At 37.8% G+C, this 26,645-nt stretch overlaps 1 protein-coding gene across 3 annotated transcripts in view; it reads left to right on the top strand.

Annotated features, from left to right (window-relative positions):
• Window positions 1-26,645, top strand: part of dscama (Down syndrome cell adhesion molecule a) — a 98,398-nt gene that overhangs the window by 65,038 nt on the left and 6,715 nt on the right. For 2 of the 3 annotated variants that reach the window (XM_065261043.1, XM_065261033.1), the window contains exons 8-24: window positions 455-730; window positions 821-1,099; window positions 1,181-1,300; window positions 1,383-1,562; window positions 10,354-10,565; window positions 10,666-10,762; window positions 10,869-10,997; window positions 11,880-12,047; window positions 12,780-12,850; window positions 13,823-14,063; window positions 15,297-15,443; window positions 19,581-19,736; window positions 19,867-20,000; window positions 22,372-22,525; window positions 23,552-23,669; window positions 25,931-26,091; window positions 26,181-26,279. In XM_065261043.1, the coding sequence (XP_065117115.1) occupies window positions 455-730; window positions 821-1,099; window positions 1,181-1,300; window positions 1,383-1,562; window positions 10,354-10,565; window positions 10,666-10,762; window positions 10,869-10,997; window positions 11,880-12,047; window positions 12,780-12,850; window positions 13,823-14,063; window positions 15,297-15,443; window positions 19,581-19,736; window positions 19,867-20,000; window positions 22,372-22,525; window positions 23,552-23,669; window positions 25,931-26,091; window positions 26,181-26,279 (2,742 nt within the window). Of the gene's footprint in view, window positions 1-454; window positions 731-820; window positions 1,100-1,180; window positions 1,301-1,382; window positions 1,563-10,353; window positions 10,566-10,665; window positions 10,763-10,868; window positions 10,998-11,879; window positions 12,048-12,779; window positions 12,851-13,822; window positions 14,064-15,296; window positions 15,444-19,580; window positions 19,737-19,866; window positions 20,001-22,371; window positions 22,526-23,551; window positions 23,670-25,930; window positions 26,092-26,180; window positions 26,280-26,645 lie in introns of those variants that run through there. The other variant, XM_065261049.2, reaches the window with a different exon arrangement.

Below are 26,645 nucleotides of genomic sequence, written 5' to 3'. Positions count from 1 at the left end.
ATAGTTTTATTCTGTAAAGATAAATACTTGTTAATATTTAAAATTGATTGAACTTTGAACAAATTCTTGCCAGTAAATTACATAAATGTAAATCTACGGTAAATTACCGGCAACCCAGCTACAATAACATTGTAATTTCTATGGAATTTTTTTACAGTGTTCCCAAAAAGGAAACGTCCTACCATATCGACCCATTTCACAGTAATGCAAGATATTGCAGCACGGCGCATCGCAACCAATATATTGTGAAACGTATCATATCACAAGATTCTTGCCGATACACAGTCTTATTGTTTACCTTATGTTATCTGTTGTGTTATCTAGGAAAGGCCCTCATCAATAAACCATAAATCTACATTTTTTATTTTGCTACATTTGTGCAAATCAACCAATTAAATTTTTTTTATAAAATGAATTTTATTTTAAAGATGCATCTGTTTTTGTGTCCCTAAAGGTCCTGCTGACATAAGACCAATGAAAAACCTCACCGCTATAGCTGGATGGGACACATATATCCACTGCCATGTTATCGGTTATCCGTACTATTCCATCAAATGGTTTAAGAACTCCAACCTTCTCCCTTTTAATGATCGGCAACGGGCTTTCGAGAACAACGGGACGCTGAAGCTTCTCAACGTGCAGAAAGAACTAGATGAAGGGGAGTACAGCTGCCATGTTCTTGTTCAGCCCCAGTTGTTCAGGAACCAGAGCGTCCACATCACTGTGAAAGGTAAGGACCTCAAACATCTATAAGTCTTCGAAACTAGCATACAACTTCTCGCTTTTCTATCAATGTTTAATAACATGTTTTTTTTTTCAGTGCCTCCCTTCATCCAGCCTTTCGAGTTTCCACGGTATTCCATCGGCCATCGCGTCTTCGTGCCCTGTGTCGTGCGTTCGGGAGATCTTCCCATTTCCATTACATGGGAGAAGGATGGAAAACCCATCAACGCCAGCCTTGGCGTAACCATCGATAACATCGACTTCACCAGCTCATTGCGAATCTCCAACCTCCAGCGAATACACAACGGTACTTACACCTGCATTGCCCAAAATGATGCTGCCATCGTCAAATACCAGAGTCAGCTCATCGTAAGAGGTAAGACTCAAATTTTCGGTAATTTTTAAGGTAACGAAACAATTCGAGAAAACTACATAATTAATCGAAATTGTTGTGTAGTTCCACCAAAGTTTAAAGTGCAGCCCCAAGATCAAGATGGAATCTACGGTAAATCGGTCACCTTAAACTGCTCGGCCGACGGTGAGCCACGCCCGACTATCGAGTGGAAATACTCCAAAGGTACATGCGTGGCTTCACAACTACAATATCGACTGATACCATTAAGAGTTTAACTACAAAATGTTGTTTTTTTCTTTGGCAGGTGCTGGGGTGCCCCAGTTTCAACCCATCGCTCTGAATTCGGGCTTCAGGGTCCAGCTGCTGGGGAACGGCTCGCTGCTGATTAAGCACGTTCTTGAGGAGGATGCTGGATATTACCTGTGCAAGGTCAGCAATGACGTGGGTGCCGATGTCAGCAAGTCCATGTACCTCAACGTGAAAAGTAAGATGCTTTACTGTACTGATATCACTGCTGAGAATTTTGATGATTTGTTTTTAGGAGGTCACAGGGTTGGAAACATTATTAGACCAGACACAAGTTCGGTGTTATAGGTGTGAGGGTTTTAACTGTGAAAATTCTGCTGAAACAATGTCGCCTGCTTCAGTCATGTGGGTTTTATCTACGAGTAGCCAAAAACATTTTCTCCCTCATTATTCTGTGAACTCCTGCTGAAGCTGATGTGTGGAGTGCCTTCGATGTGTTAAATGTGTGTGCGTATCCTTTCTGTTTTAAACTATTCTCTGTCTCGCTTTTTACTACTACACACAACAGTGCACTTTTGTAAAAAAAAAAGCATTAATAAATGCATTAGCTAACAATGACCAAAATAGTTTTTAGTATTTATTTATATTTGGTCATATTAAGGTTTGTTAATGGCAATTTTTTTATTCTTTTTCGTGATACTGTCACGAATTTCTGGATTTTTTTTTCATGATCGTAGCACAAATTTCTGTTTATGTGTCATTTTCAAGCCATTTTCTCTTCGGTTTAGGGTTAGATTCGGTGTTTGCATTAGGATGTCACATTAAAGGTGCAGTGTGTACATTTTTGTGACATCCACTGCTCACCCCTTACACATGTCATTGTCGAAAACAGCTTATTTAAAAAGGTTGTCCGTTAAGGGCTTCTGTAGAAACATGGCGGCACAAAATGGCAACTTCCATGTAAGGGGACCATCGGTGTATGTAGATAAAAACATCTCATACTAAGGTAATAAAAACATAACGGTGCATTATGAAAGGTCTTTATACACCACTGATCATATAGTTTGTTATAATATTTTGCATTTATGTCTAGAGATCCTTCTTAAAATTACACTCTGCACCTTTAAGTATTGGTTTATACAAATTTTTCTGATTTATTTTTTATATTTTCTACATTTTAAACCATTGTCGCCTGACGTTAGGGTTAGAGTTGGGTTTGGGTAAGGATGTCATTTTATGTAAATCTAACCCTAAACCGAAGCGAAAATTGTAAGAAAATAGGACAAAGCAGTTGAGTAACTAATACGTGACAATGACACATAAACTGAAATATGTGATACGATCACAAAAAAACACAGAAATTCATGACAGTATCACGAAAAAGAATAAAACAATTATGTGACTATAGGTACGTAATTTCATGAGACTGGGCTGAATATTACACAAAATTTAATATAAATATGTCTATTAATAACATATATGACAGTATATTTACAATGATTAAACCAAATAGTGTGTTTGTGACATTTGCATGGCTTGTTTTATCCTAAAATCGAAAGTAAAAAAATTTCCTCGTGGAAGATCTGCATTCGTTAAAAATGAGCAAATAAAACATTTTAAATCAATATTTAATTATTCAATATTTACCATACTATGAGGTAAATAGCCATGCAGAATAATGTACAGGCAGAAGATTGTTATCACGAAATAAGCCCTCTCAGTGTGATGCAAGACCCTGTCGCTTCAGGTCAGATCCTAAAATGAACTAAAAGTAAGATTACAAATTGCTGTAGAAATATTGTTCATTTTTAGTTCATATTAGCTAATGCATTAAAGGTGCAGTGTGTAATTTTTAAAAGGATCTCTTGACAGAAATGCAAAATAATATACAAAACTATATTATCAGGGGTGTATAAAGACCTTTTTATAATGAACCATTATGTTTTTATAACCTTAGAATGAGATGTTTTTATCTACATAAACCGAGGGTCCCCTTATGTGGAAGTAACCATTTTGTGCCACCATGTTTCCTTAATGGACAAACCTTTTTTTGCTAAGTTGTCTCAGTCAATTACATGTTTTTCCGGTGGCGGCTACCGTAGCTTCTCTATGCGTTTCAAAAGCGAGGGGTGAGCAGTGGACTGAGCTGTTGGTTGCAATTCACAACCTCACCACTAGATGCCGCTAAAATGTACACACTGCACCTTTAACACAAACTTTTTAGGCTTGTGACCATCCCTTCGCAAATTTCATGACATAAAACAATCGAAATTAAACTAGAATTAACCAAGCATATTAAATCATACAATGAAGTGCTGTTTGTTAGTAGCCTTAATTTTCTGAGGTTTAATTGCCAGAATGTTTAATAAATTAATGTATTTTATAAAATGTCATAAAACTGGCGCCCCCTGGGACCATCTTGCAGCCCCCCAGTTTGAAAACCACTGCATTAACTAATGCTAACCAATACAACCTTATTGTAAAGTGTTAACATTCGTATATATTTATTGATGTGTAAGAGTTTTTAAATTACAAACATTTCGAGAGGATGTCATGCTGCAGGAGCAAATTATATTTTTACCATCACAAAATGACGTTCACAGCACATTTAACTCTCATAACACGATTTTGAGAAAAACATTTACTCGATTTGAATCTGAAAATAGATTGGATCATTTCTGGCAGGTGTTTGGAGTTAAAAGGTTGAGAAATGAGGGGGCTTGATGATGTCAGAGGCTGTGCAAGCCGTGTTTCAATGAGAAATTATGATGCTAACAACGTGCCCTATAGAATCGCATGCGGTAAGATCGTGTAGATAACGAACGGTTGTGATTTTTAAGGTTTTAAAATGTGCATTTTGTACAGCATGTGTCACTACATGAACTGTTTTAATGTTAATTCTGTCTGGTGCTCGTATGCAAAGACGACTGTGATGTTAGAGAGCTTTATTTTCACGCCCTACTCTTATCAGCACACAGCAGGAGTTTCACAACAGAGCTGCTCTGTCTGCCCAGTACAACCTTCTCTTCATTATTTCAACCTCTCTCTTTCTCTCTCTCTCTCTCTCTCTCTCTCTCTCTCTCTCTCTCTCTCTCTCCATCTTGTACTATGTAAGAACACACACACAAAACTCTGTCCTCCGTGAGATCGATTATGTTGACAGGTGAAGTACTGTCGTATCCGCGTGTTGTTTGTACGATGTTCGGCTCCCAGAGGAACAGTCCTGTTGTTGTGGCTCGCTGTGGTAATATGAATCTCCCTAAGAGGTTTGCTGTGATCTCTCCATTTTACCGCAGACTAGCTGCTCATTAAGATCGCCTGTGATCAGCGCTGAGAGTTCAGATGTCCCCAAAGCCAAAGAGCAGAAGAGAATGATCCCTGTTCTGGAAGATAAAAATGCTTGCATTCATTAGGAAACCAAATTTTAACATTTACATTTATGCATTGTAACCCATGACCTTGTCGTTGCCAGCCTGCACTCGTAGTCGATCAGCGTCATCTAAAGCAATTAGAGAAATCCTGCCCATAAAACAACAACTATGAGCCCCAGAAGCTCCATATAATTAAACATAATGAAGCGTGACATCACTGGCTACTTTACCGTGAGCCCTCCCCTCCTTCGCTCTTATTGGCAGCACGCGTTTCCATTTTCGGCATCACCGTGCGGCTCATTCCCCACGCAAAGCCCAATGGTGCAGTAAAGCGGGATATCAGGCTGCAGTGAACACGGCCACTTAACCAGTCAGCTCTCTGTTTACCCCGGTGCATCGTGGGGTAGGATCTATCGTACACATGCATCTCATCTGCCCGCCGGCCCAGTGAGGCGGTAGGTCTTGGCCTACATCCCCAACACAGAAATCCCTGATGCGATAGGGTGTGATGGGCGCCCTCGGAAAGCCTGCGGGGAGCCAGGAGCTGCTATGAGACTAAAACGAGAAAGACATTACACTCCGTCTCAATAATCACGATTCCAATACACGTGTTGTGCAAGTAAATAAGAAATTTCGTCAAAGTGAAAAAGAGTTAAATGTCTCAGATGGTTTGAGGTCAGATGTTGCAAAGCGAATCGTCAATTCTGACCTCCCGTGACCCAATTAGACAGATTGCTTTGACAATCCGTGCAACCCTTTATCCAACAAGACGTTTTTATTTATCTCGTGCCGTTACGATAAGATTACCAGCATCATCTTCCCTAAGAAAGATATCCGTGGTACAAACATGCAGGCTGGTAACTGCTGTGCTCTGAAAATCAATTCTGGATGTTTGTTCTATTCTTGTCCTCCATTGACAGCACCCTCTTTCAGCTGGGGGAGAGCGGGCAGGCCGGAGCCGGTTGGCATGGTAACGTGTCCAGGTGAAAGGGAGATGCAGACAGGGAAAAGAGAAGGGGGGCTTTCATGGGATGGGAGGGGGGGTTGAGAGCAGCCAGAATTCCCTGCGGGTTGGATACGAACCAGAGACCGATGACTCCCAGTGTCTTTCAGTCAGCTAGAGCCCTCAAGGACACATTGCCGTTTTTCGATTATTTATAATACATAGATTCATCTAATGCTCTCATAAACAATCCAGAATCCATTTCTAGTTGCACTCGCCCCAAAATAAAATACGGGGAAACCAAACACGGTCCATTTACGACCCCTAAATGAACGAGTAAAACGAGCCTGATTCAATCACGCTGGATTCAAAAGAGACATAAATCACTCCTACAGCCAGAGAGGATGCTCTCGCCCAGCAACGCTCCGCCGGATCTCTGGAGGAGAATTAGCACCTTCCCTCTCAGTCCGACTGCTGCTTATAATTCTGCTGGATATTAAAGAAATACATCAACACAGCAATTACGCAGTCATGATAAAGACAGCTCGCAGCCTGAGGGAAGATACAGCTGCCGCTCCAAGACAGAGTCTACTTTCATATGAAGTGTTTTATTCGGGATAATCACATAACGACCGAGCGCACGGCCGGGATAAGAAATAGGATGCCAGTTTAAGATGCTTGCGTCTTTTACCAAGGGACCGTGCAGCTTAATTTTAACCTCTGATCAACTCTGGTAGTTTTTAGAGACTTCATAATGTTGTTGAAGGATCCTTTTACCTGAATATATCATTTTGTTTTGTAAATCGTGGGGGTTTTACATTTTGGGTACCTGTATTTTCTGAATAGAGAAAAATAAATATGGATGGTCAATAAAACTTTACTAAAACATCAAAGCTGCTGGTGGTCGTATGCTGCATTCAGACTAGCCGCGGTAGAGGCGTCAAGCACGAGTGATTTCAATGTTAAGTCAATGTAAAGACACGTTGATGCGCGTCTGGAGGTCTCGCAGCGTGAATGAGGCATTTAGCGCAGAGCGTTAGACACGATTTTGCCTTATTCGTACATCTAGTTAGCGCGAATGCCGCAAATTTTTGAGTTGAAAAATTTGAACTTTGGCGAAAAACGCTCCACGTTAACCAATTTAGAAGCTTGCTCTAGTAGTGATGTGATTGCATGAAGTGAGTGGAGTTGCAGAAGCCCCTCCCATGATGCGAATTTTGCGCGGCTTTCACGCGTGAATGAAAGTAAACTCAAAATGTTCAAGCTGCAAACTAGACGCGATAGACGTGAATTTGACGCCTCAAACGCGGCTGGTGTGAACCCACGGTTACACTTCTGCACATTACTGTATGTTTGAGTTGTAGTTTGAGTTGTAGTTTCAGGTTGTGGTTTTATGGTTAGGCTTATGTTTAAATTTGTTTAACAAAGCTGATTATTTGCACATGCAGAAGGGTGTCGATTTATAGTTTATTTAAATATTTTTTAATTTTTACAAAACTTTAATGCCTTTTGGAAAAGGTCCTTCTTTAAATATATAAACAGTCAATGTATCAAATGAAACAACATACCTTCTATTAAAAAAAATCCTATCTTCATCTGTTTTCTTTTTATCACCTCTAAAATATGGATATGTTTCTTCAAAAATACCAAATTTTGAGCAAAAAGCTGATATAATTGCATTTTTGTAATGGACTGTTTTTAGAGATCAGATTCAGAGCGTTGATCAAAACATGCACAGAGTTTTTACTGTTTTTGGATCTGTGGATGCTTTAGGGCTCTATCTTACACCCGGCGCAATGCAGCGCAATGCGCGACGCAAGTGTCTTTCGCTAGTTTCCACCCTAATTTTCACGTTTAGCGCCGCGTTGTTTAAATAGCAAATGCATTTGCGCCCCCTTTTGCGCCCATGGGCGTTCTGGTCTGAAAACGAGGTGTGTTCAGGCGCATTGTTGGCGCGTTGCTATTTTGAGGCAACTAAAATAGACTACGCCATTGACCAACAAAAACCTGCTCTAAAGTCTAAAGTCAATGGCGCAATGTGTTTTATGTTATTTAAAGAGCGCATTAGTAAAATGCGCCTATACACGGGAGGACAACGCGGGTTTGCTTATCACAAGGTACATGAATGCGCAGCAGCACAAAAACGCTTTTAAATATGAAAGATTAAAGGATTGAATGTAAAAGATTATTACTGAGTCTCTTGGACATAAATGAGGAGTAATTATGAGACGTTAGAAGGCGCAAAGAGCTGCTTCACCTGCAGTCTGGTAAGTAAATAAATGCTTTGCTTTGAACAAATGCGTCTGTTTTTAAATGTTTTTTTTAATGCTACCTCACAGATTTATTGTATATGATGACTCTGTACCTGTGGATATGGTGGGATGAGAAACATTTTTAAGTAATGCTTAAAAAAAACTCTTTGCTAAAAAAACCGCTGTCCAAAGTGCTGAAACGTGAGGAGAGCCGTTTGTAAATTCTTTATCTCCTGTTTGTTACAAATAAAGTATTTTTAGAGTACAAACCTTATCTTACATACTTGTAAATTATTTTTGATGATATTGGATAGCCATACATTTAAAGCAATTACAAGCCTGCTTTTTACTTCCATGACTAAAAGAAAACGGGTTTTAAAGGTTTTAATAAAAAAATAACAATTTCAATACAAGCGAAAAACAACATAATTATTTAACATTAATCTTAAACTGGGGATCTTCTTCCTCCGCTTAGTTTTTCAGTTTACAAAGTCCGTCATCTAAATAGGGATTAGACATAGCGCCAGAGCAACTTGCTTTTAAAGGGGATGAGAGCTGTGACTCTCATTGGTTTACTGCACGTTACGCCCAAAATACTCCCATTACAATAGGACCAACCCTTTTCGACCATGCGCTCGGCGCAAAAACCATTTTTCCCGTCGTTAAATTAGCAAAAGTGGATTCGGACACGCCCATTTAGACGTTGCGCTGTGCGCTTTAGACAGTGCGCTTAGATCGTTAAAATAGGGCCCTTAGTGTTTTATAAGTTGGGAAAGAGCTCCACCTAGTGGATAATAGCGGAAATATGGCTTGTCGTAAAATTGTCAGGGAAGTGTTTTCTCTTAATTGACAAAATAACTTGTTAATGGCAGGGAAAAAAGTAAAAGGGTCTTCACTGCGATGCCATAAAAGAGCCTTTTTTGGTTCCTCAAAGAACCATTTAGTCAATCATTTCATGTAAACATTTTTATAATCTGAAGAACCTTTTTTTCACCTTAAAGAACCTGTGTGAAACAAAAAGGTTCTTTAGGTGTTAATGGTGCTTTAAAAAACATTTAGACAGAAAAGGTTATTTTATGGCATTGTAAGGCACCTTTATTTTTACGATTGCAGTGCTGTATAGCTCAGTGGTGGCACATTGCATTAGTTGTGCAAAAGGTCATAGGTTCAAATCAAGAGAATACACATTTGTGACCCTGGACCACAAAACTATTCATAAGTAGCACGAGTATATTTTTAGCAATAGCCAAAAATACATTGTATGGGTTGCCAAAATTAGGATATTAAGTAAAGATCATGATCCATATAAATTTCCCACCATAAATATATAAAAAATGTATTTATCATAACTAATATGTGTTGCTAAGGACTTCATTTGGACAACTTTAAAGGCAATTTTTTATTTTATTTTGTTTTTTGCAAATTCAGATTACAGATATATTCAAATCTTTATGGTTTTGTGGTCCAGGGTCACATATGATAAAAATGTTTACTATGTAATGTACTGTACGTTGCTTTGGATAAAAGTGTCTGCCAAATGCGTAAATGATTTTCCAGCTGGTCCAGATAATGCACGTTACCATTTTTTATATTTTTCCTTGTATTACATTTGGCAAATGCTTTAAAAAAAAAGTGACTTACAATGCATTCAAGCCATACATTTTATCAGTCTGTCTGTGTTACCTGGAACCAAACCCATAACCATTGCAATGCTTATGCCACACTCTACTTTTTGAGCTCCAGGAACTAACACGGTTTCCTAAATTAGGGGTGTCGACATAAAATCATCCTACATAATGTAAAGAACATTGTGTGTAAATATAACCTTGATATCTTTATCTTTATATTGACTGGGTAAGATTATGTATAAAATGGAAATCAATGTAAAAATTAAACTTTGATCATTAGATAATAAGACTTTAGTATGGATTTCACAGACAGGGTCACATTTTGCCTTTTATATTAAAGCATGCCATAGGAACCTGAAAATGTACTGCATAGCACCCTTTCAAAACTAAATAAATAACAACAAAGTAGTACCAGATTTCCTACGTTCAGGGATGCAATGTAAAACAGTTTTTTCTTTTTGCTGCTGAGCTGAGAATTGCTGGAGTGAATAAGAGATGACATGTAAACGGTCGAGACTCTCAACCTGACACATCCAATCACATCACACGCTGTACCAGAGCTTCCACGTACCCGTCTGGTGCTCGGCTTCACCAATAAATGCCTCTCAGGAAACAAGACACGAGTGTGTGCCTGTGTGTGCCAGAGAGATATTAACCGTAACTGCACGAAGCATCAGATTTAATCGTGTTACCGTTGTACAGCTGTAAAATATTTAGCTTGTCTGAATTTTTCTGATTCTCGATGCTACATATGAAAGTTTAAAGTCACAAGGGAAACGTGTTGAATGTGATGTCGTATTTGCCTCCATGATGCATCTTCCTGTCTCTCGCTCAGTTCCAGCCATGATCACGTCGTATCCCAACAACTCGCTGGCGACGAAAGGAGAGAAGATTGAGATGAGCTGTAAGGCTCACGGTGAGAAGCCCATCATGGTTCGGTGGGAGAAGGAAGTGGAGAAGGAGAAGCAGTCGCACATGATCAATGAAGACATGTGGCGGCACACCATATCGCTCAAGATCGGTGATGAAGTCATCTCCACCCTGCAGGTCTGGTGTTTTAATGCATGGCCTATCAATGTCTATTCCCTCCAAGTTTTAAGGGTTTTTTGTATTGCTTGTTCACACACTTTTTTTTATTATTATTCAGATCTATCCAACAATGCGAGAAGATTCTGGCTTCTACTCCTGTCATGCTATCAACTCATACGGTGAAGACAGAGGCATCCTTCAGTTAACTGTTCAAGGTGAGCAGGGCCTGGGATTTGTAGGACATTGTTGTTGTTGTTTAAATGTGATTGTCGAGAGGCTTTCACAACGTGAGAATCTGAGAGCTTTGTCTTGAATTCTCAGAGCCGCCAGAGCCTCCAAAAGTAGAGATTCGTGAGGTGAAGGAGAGGACCATCGCCCTTCGCTGGACCATGGGATTTGATGGGAACAGCCCCATTACTGGCTATGATATCGAGTGCAAAAATAAAACAGGTGCGCAGTCTGTGATATCTTGGTTTCAAATATTTAAAGTCTTGTGCTGCGTATACACCAAACGCGAAGCAACGCTTTCCTCGCTCTAGATTACTCGCAGATTTAACTTCGTGTCATTTTTCATCTTGCTTGAAGATGCATTTGAGGCCAATAGCGTGTTTTGCACAAAAAGCAATAGTTTATTGACAGGTAAGTTCTCAAACTTTTTCACTTGCGGCCCCCCCTTGTATAGTGCATCCCTTTGTGCCCCCCCCCAAAGAAAATTCATGACATAAAACCTTCCAAAACGTAATATTTGAATTTAAAAAAAGCATATTAAATTATACAATGTAGTGCTGCCTTATTTTTCTGAGATTTAATAACACAGAATTTATGATAAATTAGTTTATTTTATAAAATGTCATAAAATCACGGCCCCCAGTTTGAGAACCACTGGTCTAGGACACATCAGAAGAGATTAGCGTTTACCATACAAATGCAAATGTGCATTTCTGGGTATGTTTATAAAGCTTTTATTATAATGGTCCAGCTACAATCTTAAGATGTCAATTTTTCAATTTCAATTTTTTGTTGGTGTATGGTGGTGCACTTGATGTTGATACAGTTTCTCTTTGCTTTTTACACCGCTGTTCATGGTATAATTGCAAATTATTGACATAAAGGAAAATTTCCCACATGTAAAATCCCCGAACTTATATATTTTATTCTATATATTTAATATATTAGGTTTTTTAAATTTTCCGTTTTCTGTGGTTTGTTTTCTTCATCATTTTGGGAGGCATTGCAACATTGTAAAAAAGCACTATTAAAAGTTAATTTGACTTGACTGTACATCAAGATGAAATGCATCTCAACCAGTTGCATCTCTCGACCCATGTACAGAAACTTGGGAGAGGGCTCGCAGAACCAGAGATGTTTCCCCCACCCTGAATCAGGCCACCATCATAGAGCTTCACCCCTCATCCACATACAACATCCGTATATTTGCAAAGAATCACATCGGAGACAGCGAACCCAGCAATGAGCTCACCGTAACCACAGATGAAGCAGGTAAGATGCTGATCATAATGCATTTCTTTTATATTTATATTACTTCCAAGGTGCCTTACTATGCATTCAAGCCATACATATTGTTACTACATGCATTCCCTGGGAATCAAACCCAAAAAAATGAGTGTTGCAAGCATGCTCTACTACTTTATCTTTCTGTTATGAGTGTATCTATTTGCTTTCAGCACTAACACATAAGCATAGTAGCAATCCATTTAAAGGACATATGTGACCCTGGATCACAAAACCAGTCATGAGTCGCACGGGTATATTTAAAGCAATATTATCGATTTTTCTTGTATGCCAAAAATCATTAGGATATAAAGTTGAATCATGTTCCATGAAGATATTTTGTAGATTTCCTTCCGTAAATATATCAAAACTTTTATTTTTGTGAGTGGATGTAGTGCTAAGGACTTCATTTGAACAACTTTAAAGGCGATTTTCTCAATAGATTTTTTGCACCCTCAGATATCAGCTAGTTGTATCTCGGCTAAATAATGTCCTATCCTAACAAATCAAACAAAACAAAAATTGACCCTTATTACTGGTTTGTGGTCCAAGGTCACATATAACTTTGTAAATCGTTTACTTACTGTGAAACAATACTGCCCACTGGTGGTCAAGATTGACTTTACAGGAGTGTGACAGACATGCTGATAACCACTAATGTCACTGTTTATAAGAAATATGATACTAGATATTTAAACAATGAATGTTTGACCACTGTAGATCCAGAGGGACCGCCTCAAGATGTGACTCTGGAAGCCATCACATCCCAAAGCATCAAAGTTACATGGAAGGTATGTAGCAGGCTATTTTAATATATTATTTGTTGCATCGTATATTTCTGAGAGTTGTTATGAATTATGAAAGTATTTAAGAGTTATGAATGTCAAATTAAATTTGTGTTTTTATACCGAAAATTTGAAGTCAGAAATTAATTAAGCGTAACATTCAACCATTAAAAGTTATTTTTTACATTAAAGGTGCAGTGTGTAAATTTAAGCGGCATCTAGTGGTGAGGTTGCGAATTGCAACCAACGGCTCAATCCACTGCTCAACTCTCGCTTTTGAAACACGTAGAGAAGCTACGGTAGCCGCCACCAGTCGTTGGGAACAACTTAGTAAAAAAGTTTGTCCATTAAGGGTTTTTGTAGAAACATGGTGGCACAAAATGGCAATTTCCTTGTAATGGCACCCTCAGTGTACGTAGATAAAAAGGTCTCATTCTAAGGTAATAAAAACATAACGGTTCATTATGAAAGGTCTTTATACACCACTGATAATATCGTTTTGTATATTATTTTGCATTTCTGTCAAGAGATGCTTCTAAAAATTACACACTGCACCTTTAAAGGGATATTTCACCACAAAATTAAAATTCTTTTATTATTTACATTTAGTATAAATGTCTTTGTTCTGCTGAACACAAATAAGGATATTTGTAATCAAACAGGAAGGAGAAGTACCATTGATGTCCATATTAGGAAAAAACTACTATGGAAGTCAATGGTGCTCAAAAGCAGTTTGGTTACCAACATTGTTGTTGCAAATATATTTATTTTTGTTCAGCAGAAAAAAGAAATTGATTAACACCTAAATTATACCTAAATTTTGTTTTGTTTCCAAGTGGACATACTGTTATTTTCAACGCTGGTGCTATTGTATAAATGGGTGATAATGGATCACTCCTGATATAAAACGGGCCCAGATTTTTTTGTAGGCGAGCATGTAATGTGTTTTGACCCAAAGATCATTTTCTTGATCTACAGCCTCCATTGAAACATCTTCAGAATGGAGTGATCCGAGGTTATCAGGTGTGTCACCGAGAGCACTCTCTGAACGGCAGTCACCAGTTCATCTGTATCAGTATCGAAGCCACAGGAGATACCGAGTCTTTGAGTCTCAATAACCTGAAGAAGTTCACAGAGTATGAGGTGGTGGTCCAGGCCAGTAACAGTGCCGGTCCAGGACCTGCTTCCAGTGAGGTCCGTGCCACAACCATGGAGGACGGTAAGCCACGCTGATCTCCTCATGATGATTAAACCATAGACCTGTACAATAAGGATGTTTTAATTTTTTCAATTTCTGAGTTGGGTGTGTAAGTCACCAAATCCAACCTTATATTATTTTATTGTTACCGACAACATAACACCATTTTGAAATATCTCAGTAACTTCTTGAAAACTGATAACATTTTCGCACTGCGTCACACAGCGTTACAATTCAGCCTCAGTTATACAATAATAATGAAATAAAAACAATGTAAATACTTTTTATCAAAATGATTACTGTTAATACAATATTAGGGACATAACTCACAATTATGATTTGTTGTCTTAATTGTGCAGTCCTTTAAAAAAAATCTATTTATATGCATTGATGCATAATACAAGGATGGTTAGATGAAGGATCATGGATGGATGGATGTGTGGATATCTATCTATTATAGGCAGATATATAAACAATATCCACCTTTAGTATATAGACAGAATTTATTGAATTATTTGTGTTTAAACTAAATTTTCGAGCAGGTGTTACAACAAACCATCTGTTTGCTACAATTAACCCCACCTATGGGGTAAGTTGTAACGTTTGCACTCCTGTCACTTTTGGTGTAATTGTACAATAACGGTAGGTCCCACAAACAAACTTTAAGTGTCCATTTGTAGCAGAGATGTGTGTGTTTATTGTGTAAAAAAAAAAGATTAATCTAACTTAAATGTTTTTTGAATGATAGACCCAAAGCCAAAAAGCATTACTTTGTGCCTCGCTCTCCCCTATAAAGGTTTTTTGCTTTATTAGCCTTATTCCTTTTGCTTAAGTACATTACTATATGTGACCATGAAAACCCCACTAAACAATTTCTCTGTGATTTACAGTTTTGTACATAATAATCCAACACAATGTAAAGATTAATCTGTGAAAATGTAACCTTGATATCTTAAATGTTGACTTAGTAAGGTCATGTCAAAGATTGAAATCAAACTTTGATGCTCCAGATCTCACAATTAGATTATAGCTTGGATTAATATAAACTTGTATTTCACATACTGGGTCACATATTTGCTTACTATGGTGCCATCTAGTGGTTTACTTGATGTGTTTACAGTGCTTAATATAATTTACTGGGGCCATTCCAAATTGAACCCAATTTAAGTCAATTTCAATGAGTAATTGTGCTGTTTTTGTGTTTTTGAAATGTTGTTTAGACTGATTTGATTTTTTTTGCCCAAATGTGTACAGTACCCAGCAGAGCCCCAGAGAAAGTCGTGGCTACTGCGTCTTCACCCGAGAGCATCTCTCTGTCCTGGCAGACTCCAGCCAGAGAAGCCCTCAATGGCGTACTGCAGGGTTTTCGTATCATCTACTGGGCCAATCTACCAGATGGAGGTAACATGCTTATATTAGCACTACTATTTACTAAAGCAGTCATTACAACTATGATCTTAAAGGGAAAAATTCTGTCATAATTTTTTTTTAGGAAAACAAATATTATGGAAGTATTGTGATAAATGATAAAGAAGATATTTTGATAAGCACACATTTGTCAATATCCATTGAATTTCATCGTACTTGTTTATCCTACAATGGAAGTCAATGTTTACAATCAGCTGTGTGCTTACCATCATTTTTCAAAATATCTTCTTTCGTGTTCATCAGAAAAGAGCAATTCATACAGGTTTAGAACAACATGAGGATGAGAAATTGTAAAATATCCATTTAATCTTATTTCAAGTGCCCAGATTCAAACCAATAGATTTTACTTCAACACCTCAGACCACTAAACTTCTCTTGTGTCTTGGAAAACATTTGATCAGTATGTGCATTTAATGGAAATTGAACCCATGATATTTACACTTTAAAACAGCTACATTCACTACACAAATTTGAGCTACATTCCAGCACAGAAGTTAAAAGGATAGTTCACCCAAAAATGAAAATAATGTCATTAAACTCATAAGACCTCCGTTCATCTTCGGAACACAGTTTAAGATGTTTTAGATTTAGTCCGAGAGTTTAATTGAAAATCAACGTACAGAATACTGTCCATGTCCAGTAAGGTAATAAAAACATCATCAAAGTAGTCCATGTGACATCAGTGGGTCAGTTAGAATGTGTTAAAGCATCGAAAATAAATTTTTGTCCAAAAATTAAAAAAATTACGACTTTATTCAGTATTGTCTTCTCTTCCGCGTCTGTTGTGAAGCGCATGCGCGAGACTAAAGTCACGTGACTGGAGTGACGTGGATGATTTACGACACGGCTGACGTGTTATCTGGTGCGCCCCAGCTATTTTTTTGTGGGGTTTTTTTTGTGCGCCCGGGCTTCGTTTACAGTCTGAGGGAGACGCACGCTGTAAGTAAAAAAAAAAAAAACTTTGCAAACATGTCTGAGGATAACATGTCATCCGCGTCACTGCAGTCACGTGACTTTAGTCGCGCATGGGCTTCACAACAGACGCGGAAGAGAATACAATACTGAATAAAGTCGTAATTTTTGTTATTCAAAATGTATTTTCGATGCTTTAACACATTCTAACTGACCCACTGATGTCACATGGACTACTTTAATGATGTTTTTATTACCATTCTGGACATGGACAGTATACCGTACATAGATTTTCAATGGAAGGTCAGAAAGCTCTCGGACTAAATATAAAACATCTTAAACTGTGTACCCGAAGATGAACGAAGGTCTTACGAACGACATGAGGGTGAGTCATTAATGACATTATTTTCTTTTTTGGGTGAACTATCCCTTTAATCTTCAAGTTATAAAGTTTCTGTGGCTAAAAATAGTTTCTGTGGCTAAAGCATTGTGTTATCAGCACAAAAAATTATGGGTTCAATCCTAGGGAACACACATCATGATAAAAAATTTATACCTTGCAATGCAGTAGCTTTGGATAAGGGCGTCTGCCAAATGCCTTAAAGGGGACATATCATGAAAATCTGACTTTTTCCATGTTTAAGTGCTATAATTGGGTCCCCAGTGCTTTTATCAACCTAGAAAATGTGAAAAAGATCAACCCAGTAACTTAGTTTTGGTAAACCATTCTTTGCAAGCATGTGAAAGAATAGGTAATTGAAATTTGGCTCCCCTTGTGATGTCAGAAGGGGATAAAACTGCCCCTTAATCTGCACTATCCAACCACGACACTGTCATTTAGTGCAGAGATCAGCTCATTTGTATTTTAAAGGACATACCCAAAACGGCACATTTTTGCTCACACCTACAAAGTGCCAATTTTAATAAATTATCTATGTAGTATTTTGAGCTAAAAATTATTTATTTGAAATCTTAAATAACTCTTCTTGTGAAATTTCCCCTTCAATGTAAAATAACCATATGATATTTGTGTGATGCCTGTTGACCACTAGAGGTCAGAATTGATCTTTTCAAATGGGATTGTTTCTTACGGAGCCAGAATCAGACTTGTTTCCATTGTATATCATATCATCTATACTAGTGAGACAAATTACAAATATTACAACCCAAACAAAGTGCATATGCACAAGCATGCATCCACGCATAATATATTTTCCTCTCATTTTGCCGCATTCCAGCACAGCATGTGCATTTATTACAAGTATGCAATTTAGGATTCAGCAATAATTTGTTTCAGCACACGGATGTAAGCGTGTGAGAACGGCCTCTGGTGAGCGATGTAAAGCGTGAGGTTACCTAATCCATCATTCAGAGACGCAGCGCTCGAGCCTCAAAGCAACATACCTGTTTAATTGGCTGCCTTTATGGCTCTGAATCATTGTGTGCTCGGTAAAACAAACTCACAGCGCACATTATGTCGATTCGGCTCTTTGCAGGAGCTATTTGCTTTTAAATTGCCTTATTATGAAGCAGCAGATTTCAGCCCGTGCAACACGATTCAGCGCCGAGCAGCAGTGACAGTGGCTGCCTTCCAAGCTAGCAGCGCAGGGAGTGCTTAAAGAATGAAATATGTCAGACGAAAGAATACAGAGAGAAAAGAAGCAGAAAAAGTGTAGACATCAATTATTTAAAATCTGCAAGTTTGCTGGAACGCAGCAGAGAATCGAGGACCATCTGACTTCAGTCGGGATGTCTGGCCAGTGCGCATCTCAGATCTCAGTGTTCACAGATTATTGTGTGCACTTTTGTTCAGTTATATAGGAGTATAGCAAGAAAGGTATCAATACAAAATTTACTTAGCTTTTTTAGGTGCACATTTTAGCAGCGTCTTTTCTGGTGTACAGTAGCATTTTAGTATGGGGACCAAATCTCACCATAGCTGTCATTGACAAATTCTGGTTGTATTCGGGTCCAGGTACTCACAAGTGACCCAAGTTTGAATGTGATCCACGTCGTGTCACATTCGTCTTACATACCCTTTTTTGACAGATTTTGCCAACAAAACGGTATTTCTGAATGGCCTGAGACTGGGATTAAAGGGATAGTTCACTCCAAAATGAAAATTCTATCATCATTTACTCTCATATTGATACACCTTGTATACATTTTTTTTTTGTTCTGAGGAACAAAAAAGAAGATATTTTGAGAAATATTTTTAACCAAACTGATCAGAGGTCCCACTGACTTCCATAGTATTCTTTTTCCTACTATGGAAGTAAATGGGGCACAAACATTTGAAAGTTACAAACAAGCAGATTTGAAAGTATTTGTTTAACATATAATATGTGCAGAGAGCATTCGGGCAATATCATTATCTAATTTTTGAGGTTTGGTAGCACTCAGCAGGTTTTGCATCTGAGCTCTTCGTTTTAAAGGAAAACACCATCGTTTTTTTATATTTTACTATGTTCTTACCTTAACTTAGATGAATTAATACATACCTATCTTTATTCAATGCGTGCACTTCATCTTTGTACAGCCCGTCGGGAACGTGTTAGCATTTAGCCTAGCACCATTCATTCCTTAGGATCCAAACAGGGATGAATTTAGAAGCCACCAAACACTTCCATGATTTCCCTATTTTAAGACTGTTACGTGAGTAGTTACACGAGTAAGTACGGTGGCACAAAATAAAACGTAAAAATTCGTTAAGCAGATGTGCACCAAGGTCAAAGTGCTGCTCTTCCGCCAAACTATATAGTTCTCATTTTTATCCTCTTTAAAAATCACTACGTTTTATTTTGTGCCACCATACTTACTCGTATAACTACTCATGTAAGTCTTTAAATAGGGAAAATATGGAAGTGTTTGGTGGCTTCTAAATTCATCCCTGTTTGGATCCTAAGAAATGAATGGCGCTAGGCTAAATGCTAAGACATTCAAAACGCGCTGTACAATGATTAAGTCCACGCATTGAAAAAACATAGGTATGTATTAATTTGTCTATGTTGAGGTAAGAAAATAGTAAAATATAAAAAAAATGGTGGTGTTTTCCTTTAAGTTTGAAATTCTTGAGGCAAATCTACTGCTTTACATATATAGATAAATCTCTTATCTGTACAGCATGTGAAATTGCTAAGTAGAGTTTTGCTTATACATAGATGTTTTCAATTGTCTTGAACTTTTGTGGCACCACAGAACTTGGGGAAATTAAAAATGTCACCACCCGGAAGACGCCACTTGAGCTTGAAGGGTTGGAGAAATATACCAACTACAGCATCCAGGTGTTAGCCTTCACCAGAGCTGGAGACGGAGTACGCAGCGACCAGATCTACATTCGCACCAAAGAAGATGGTACGACTACATTACAGATTTCTGTCAAAATTACTCCCTGATTAGTGTATAAAGGAGTGGTTTGCCCAAAATGTGTTGTTGTTGTTTGAAACATTTTGACAAGTAACCATCCTGACTTTGTTTTTGGCAGTACCCGGTCCTCCTGGCGGGGTGAAGGCAGCGGCAGCTTCCAGCTCTGTGGTGTATGTTTCCTGGCTTCCTCCGCTGAAGCTCAATGGTGTCATTAGGAAATACAAAGTCTTCTGTTCCAGCTCACATCCCACGGTAACATTCAGCCAACTTTGGTCTCACACTAACAGAAGGGAAGTGTATCGGCTGGCTATTAGGGCGGTGTTAAGTTAAACAGGCTGTGTAAAGCATTTATCCGCATAATGATGATGTGCCATCAGACTTAAAGAAACAGTATGTAAGAAATGTATTTCAATGAATCATAAAATGGCCCTGATATGTCACTAGACATTAAGAAATCATTTTCATTTTAAATACTTATATCACTGACAACATTGGTCTGGACAGGATATTGTCATTTAAAAAGTGGAGTTGCAGCCCTTAACTGATGTTTATGTTGTCATTTTGTGTATTGGCCACCAGTTGTGTGATTGCAGTACCAGTTTTGGCCACAATCCTACATACTGTTCCTTTAAAGACCAAAACTGCGCATCTGAGATCACAATTTTCTAAACATTTTGATCCAAAGCGAATGAGAGGTCATTTAACATATTGTCTAAGGAGCCAACAATGCAGTATAAACAAAGCTATTACATGTAGGAATAGAGTTGTAGCTTAGTATGCAGTATGCAAAGACAATAAATAAGCCATTTGCAAACTCTGTGGTATTTAAAGGGGACGTTTCACAATATTTTTTTAAGATGTAAAATAAATCTTTGGTGTCCCCAGAGTACATATGTGAAGTTCTAGCTCAAAATATCATATAGATAATTTATTATAACATGTTAAAATTGACACTTTGTAGGTGTGAGCAAAAATGTGCTGTTTTTGGATGTGTCCTTTAAAATGCAAATGAGCTGATCTCTGCACTAAATGGCAGTGCTGTGGTTGGATAGTGTTAATTAAATTAATACAATTAGTGCGGGAGTATTGGGTGGACTATCTTTCTACAACCAATTGCAGAAAGCGTGATGTTCAGAAAGCAGCCATTATCAATAGAAATGTAACCTATTGGGCCCTATTTTAACGATCTGAAACGCAAGTACGAAGCGCAAAGCGCAAGTGAGTTTGTGGGCGGATCTTGGGCGCTGTTGCTATTTTTTTTCCGGCGTGAGAAATAACTCTTACGCCGGGCGCAAATCAATAAGGGGTTGGTCTGATGTAGGTTCATTATTCATAGGTGTGGTTTGGGCGTAACGTCAAATAAACCAATCAGAACGCTATACAACATTCCCTTTAAACGCAAGGGCGCAAGTTCCATGGCGGGTTGCTATTATTATGACGGATTTACCAGGCGCACGCCAGGAGCGGTTCACAGCCGAGGAGACCGATGTTCTTGTAAGAGCAGTCAAAGACAGATAAGTTGTTTTGTATGGGGATAGGAGAAACCCGCCCAAATCAGCGTAGGTTAAACAGGCGTGAGAGGAAATAGCCACAGTCTCATCAGCTGGCATCCTCATTGTTGCGCAAAGCGCTACAATGATGTCAGGAGACGGGGGAATCCCAAGCTTGGCAGCATAAATCGGGCACGCCATGTAAAGGGAGGCGGATCTGCCTCTACACATGACCTGACGCCAGCAGAGGACATCGCTGTGTCCACCCTCACCGCTGAAAGGGTTTGGGGGCTTTGAAATCGGACCCAAGAAACGCAAGCAAGGTCCAACCCCAAAGTACTCTTACAAATCAAGTTCATATACATTAAGGTTTCTTATGAAAACATTTTAATTATTATTTACATAAAATAAACATAATACAGCCACACAACAAACTTATGAAAATATTTTAATCGTTATTTGCATGAGAATTTTTTAACGCAGCCACACAATAAATAAAAACTATCACCACAATGCTCACCACTATGATTTCCCTTATCTCGTGTATTAATATTTTTTAGTGTAACAATTTATGATTTGCAAAAATAACTGTTGCATCTGTGTAGATTGGATAAGCAAAGTGTATAAGCGTTGTGCACGCTATACATTATGGTCAAGCATGCGCCCTTAAAATAGCATAATGAACAAAGGGCCACTGACTTTATACTTTTTTTTCTAGTCAGTGGCGCAATTGTTTTTTGAAACTGCAAAATAGCATCAGGGATGGTTTGCGCCGGAACACGCCTCCTTTTTTACGCTGAACCGCCCAGGGAGCGCAAGTTCATTCCCTAGTTTGCCGACGTGCGTCTGTGGAGGGAAAAACCCGCTGTGCGCCGGTGCAAAATACGAATGATACATGCGTCACTGACAAAGTCAATTGCGCTGGGTGCAAGATAGGGCCCATTCTGTGAAAACCCATCTAAAGTAATTTTTTGTGATTTAATGTGCTACATATATCATCCTATATAATGAAAGAATATTCAGTGAAAATATAACCTTGATATCTTTAATATTTACGGAGTAAGATCATCTGAAAGATTGAAATCAATGTGAAATCAACTTTTACATTTCTTTGGTTCTTTGGTTTTGTTCAGGTGGTCAGTGAGTTTGAAGTGGCACCAGATGAATTCCTCCACAGGGTACACAATCTTAGCCGAAACAGGAAGTACAGCATCCGGGTGATGGCAGTCACTGCAGCTGGGCTGGGCAACAGCAGTGACATCATCACAGTGGAACCTCTGGCCAAAGGTTAGGCGATATTTACTTCATTCTTTAGTTTTATGTTGGTAAAGCAGTTCATGTGAGATATTTGTGTTGTCTTATGGTCCTTCACATACTGTTTGAAAACAAGCAAACGGTAAACTCTTCAAAATACAAATATACCACAATTTTCTGAAACCAATACAGTCCATTATGGAAACTCAAGAGTGCTAAGTAACTGTAATGTTTGGATTCAGACGTCCAATTGCAGAAATGCTCGCATGAACACATAAAAGCCACAATGGAAAACATTCAAAGGTCAAGTGAATAACAATGGTAGATTTAAACCGAAATGTTAAGCCATGCTGTGTAAACAAAGTTTTTTTCCTAAATGTCATTTGTGGACCTTGAAGTTGTTTATTATGTAATTTTATAAATTGTTGGGGTTTGATATTTTCACGTTAACTTTTACATTCTTTGTGTTTATGAATTTTATGTTTTATAATTGTTTACCAAAAGAAAAATACTATTTAGTGTGACTTGCTACTGGGGCATGTTGTCACAGATGGTCTTTGAGTGTTCAGTGATTGTTTTTCCAACTGCATTAAAATACTAAATTGCAATTTTCAATGGACCATCAATAAATGTAGTAATAAATACATATAGAAATAAATAAATGTAGAAATAAATAAAAGTAAAAAAAATAATTAAATGTTCACATAAATACATAAATAAATACATACACGTGGAAATTATTAAAAGAATAAATAAAAAATTATAAATAAATACAGAAATAAGTAAATGTGTTAAAATATTTTAATTCAAAAATAAAGAAATAAAAGTTGCAATACTCATTTATGTTTGTTTTTTATATTTCTCTGCATATTTATTTTTGTATTTATTCATGTTTGTTTTATATATTTCTTTGTACATTTTTTGTTTATAATTTTTGCACTCCCAGTCCTCCATACATAACGTCCTTAACTGTCAGTGAAAATATTCAGCAGTTTTGTTTAAAATGAATGCTTACTGAATAATAACACATTAAATTGTGGTGTTTTTATATCTAAACAGCTCCTGCCAAAATCCTCACCTTCAGTGGCACAGTCACAACACCATGGATGAGAGATGTTATTTTACCATGCAGGGCGGTCGGTGACCCACCACCTGCCATCAAATGGCTTAAGGAAAGGTAAAGAAACCACAGTCAGGATCATAACATCCAACAATAAATTTTATTTGTATAGTGCTTTTTCTAATGCACATTAATTCAAATCAGTTGCATTTCACCATAATGTTTTCCAAATTCCATTTGTCTTTTTTGAAATTATGAAATTATGCCTTAAAGGGATAGTTCACCCTCATGTTGTTACAAACCTGTAAAAATTTCTTTGTTTTGATGAACACAGAGAAAGTTTTGATGAATGTTGAAAATTATGACAGAATTTTCATTTTTGTCTGAATTGCATTTCCTATTAAAGGTAAAGTATCTTTTATTGTGACATCTAGCAGTGAGATTGTGAATTGCAACCAACCTCAATTTCGAAACGCAATGAGAAGCTACGGTAGCTGCCACAGGACAAATGTCGTTGTCTAAGACAACGGGCCCTATTTTAACGATCTAAGCGCATTGTCTAAAGCGCACAGCGCAACGTGTAAATGGGCGTGTCTGAATCCACTTTTGCTAATTTAACGACGGGAAAAATGGTTTTTGCGCCAAGCGCATGGTCGAAAAGGGTTGGTCCTATTGTAATGGGAGTATTTTGGGCGTAACGTGCAGTAAACCAATGAGAGTCTCAGCTCTCATCCCCTTTAAAAGCCAGTTGCGCTGGCGCTATGTCTAATCCCTATTTAGATGACGGACTTTGTAAACTGAAAAACTAAGCAGAGGAAGAAGATCCCCAGTTTAAGATTTATGTTAAATAATTGTGTTGTTTTTCACTTGAAATTGTTATTTTTTTATTAAAACCTTTAAAACCCGTTTTCTTTTAGTCATGGAAGTAAAAAAGCAGGCTTGTAATTGCTTTAAATGTATGGCTATCCAATATCATCAAAAAATAATTTACAAGCATGTAAGAAAAGGTTTGTACTGTAAAAATACTTTATTTGTAACAAACAGCAGATAAAGAATTTACAAACGGCTCTATGCGCGTTTCAGTTTTTTTTAAGCATTACTTAAAAATGTTTCTCATCTCACCATATCCGCAGGTACAGAGTCATCATATAATAAATCCGTGAGGTAGCATTTAAAAAAAACATTTAAAAACAGATGCATTTGTTTAAAGCAAAGCATTTATTTACTTACCAGGCTGCAGGTAAAGCAACTCTTTGCGCCTTCTAACGTCTCATAATTAGTCCTCATTTATGTCCAAGAGATTCAATAATAATCTTTTACATTCAATCCTTTAATCTTTCATATTTAAAAGCATTTTTGTGCTGCTGCGCATTCATGTACTTTGTGATAAGCAAACCCGCGTTGTCGTCCCGTTTATAGGCGCATTTTACTAATGCGCTCTTTAAATAACATAAAACACATTGCGCCATTGACTTTAGACTTTAGACCAGGTTTTTGTTGGTCAATGGCGTAGTCTATTTTAGTTGCCTCAAAATAGCAACGCGCCAACAATGCGCCTGAACACACCTCGTTTTCAGACCAGAACGCCCATGGGCGCAAAAGGGGGCGCAAATGCATTTGCTATTTAAACAACACGGCGCTAAACGTGAAAATTAGGGTGGAAACTAGCGAAAGACACTTGCGTCGCGCATTGCGCTGCATTGCGCCGGGTGTAAGATAGAGCCCAACGTAGTGACAAAAAGTAACAGTTTGTGCATTTAGGGCTACTGTATAAATATGACGACGATTTCCATATAAGGGGACCCGTTGTGTATGTAGATAAAAGTGGCTTATTCTAAGGTAATAAAACAATACAGTTTATTATGTAAGGTCTTTTTACACCATTGATAATACGGTTTATTATACATAGTATATAGTAATACATTTCTAGCTTTAGAGTAAAACGTACTTTAACAGTTTAATCATTTTTTGTACATGTATTTATAGCATGCAATTAATAAGATTCAATACATAAAGTAATAACTATTATTTTAAGAAAAATAATTTTTGTGAAAAACTGCAACATATCACAAAACACTATGATTATTACAACAAAAGTAATAAATTTGCTTACAAACAAACAGTGATAAACTAGATTAACTGCTAGGGTGAAGTATTGTAAAACATCAAACATTTGCCCAGAGGTAAAAAAACCTTGGTTAACAGACATGAAAAATGTGAATTCAGTATCATAGTGAAAAAATACTGCAGCTCTACTCTTTCGTTCTTAAAGCAAACATAACAATCTGAATACTTATGAGTACAATCAGTCACCGGGGAATGCTGGGAAATGTCAAACTGCGGCTCCCTCATTGACAATTCACACCGTTTCTCGACAGCGGGAGCCCTGCCCCTGCGGTAATTGATGGAAGACGCAGTATCCATGGAAACGGCAGCTTTGTCATTAAGACTATAAAAGCAGAGGATTCTGGGTACTACACGTGTGTCGCTAGCAATAATTGGGGATCGGACGAAATAACTCTGAACCTTCAGGTGCAAGGTGAGACGTGATGGTCAGACAGGATGATCAGTTTTGTTGAATCTTTTGTATGTCAACAGTATTTCTCACTGTCTAAATATCCTCTTCAGTTCCTCCTGACCAGCCTCGTCTCACTGTGACCAAAACAACCACCACATCCATCACCGTGTCCTGGATAGCGGGAGACAATGGCGGCAGCTCCATTAGAGGTGAACCATTTCAGCCTGTTATTTTTTTCAGCTGTTATTTCTGGCATTTCTATTTAAAAGGGTCCTAATATGTACCATTTAGGTATAGATATGTACCTATGAAGTACCCATATAGGCCTTTGAAGTATGCACTCTAGGTACAAATGGAAAGGTACCGCCCCAGTTTTTTTACCTTTATTTTTTTATATAGTGTGTGTATATATATGTGTGTGTATACATACACATATAAACGCAGATTTCTTACTAAGCACTTAGATTGCTTAGTAATGGTAGGCATAAGAAGGAGAAAAGTGGCAAGGTGGCATTTTCACACGGTTTTAGCAAAAAAAAATTAAAGTGAACCTTATTCAGCTTATTCATCAAAGC

Source organism: Paramisgurnus dabryanus, chromosome 10 (genome assembly GCF_030506205.2).
Source record: "Paramisgurnus dabryanus chromosome 10, PD_genome_1.1, whole genome shotgun sequence".
In the NCBI taxonomy this organism is placed as follows: Eukaryota; Metazoa; Chordata; class Actinopteri; order Cypriniformes; family Cobitidae; genus Paramisgurnus; species Paramisgurnus dabryanus.
This window is presented reverse-complemented; position numbering and strand designations above follow the sequence as displayed.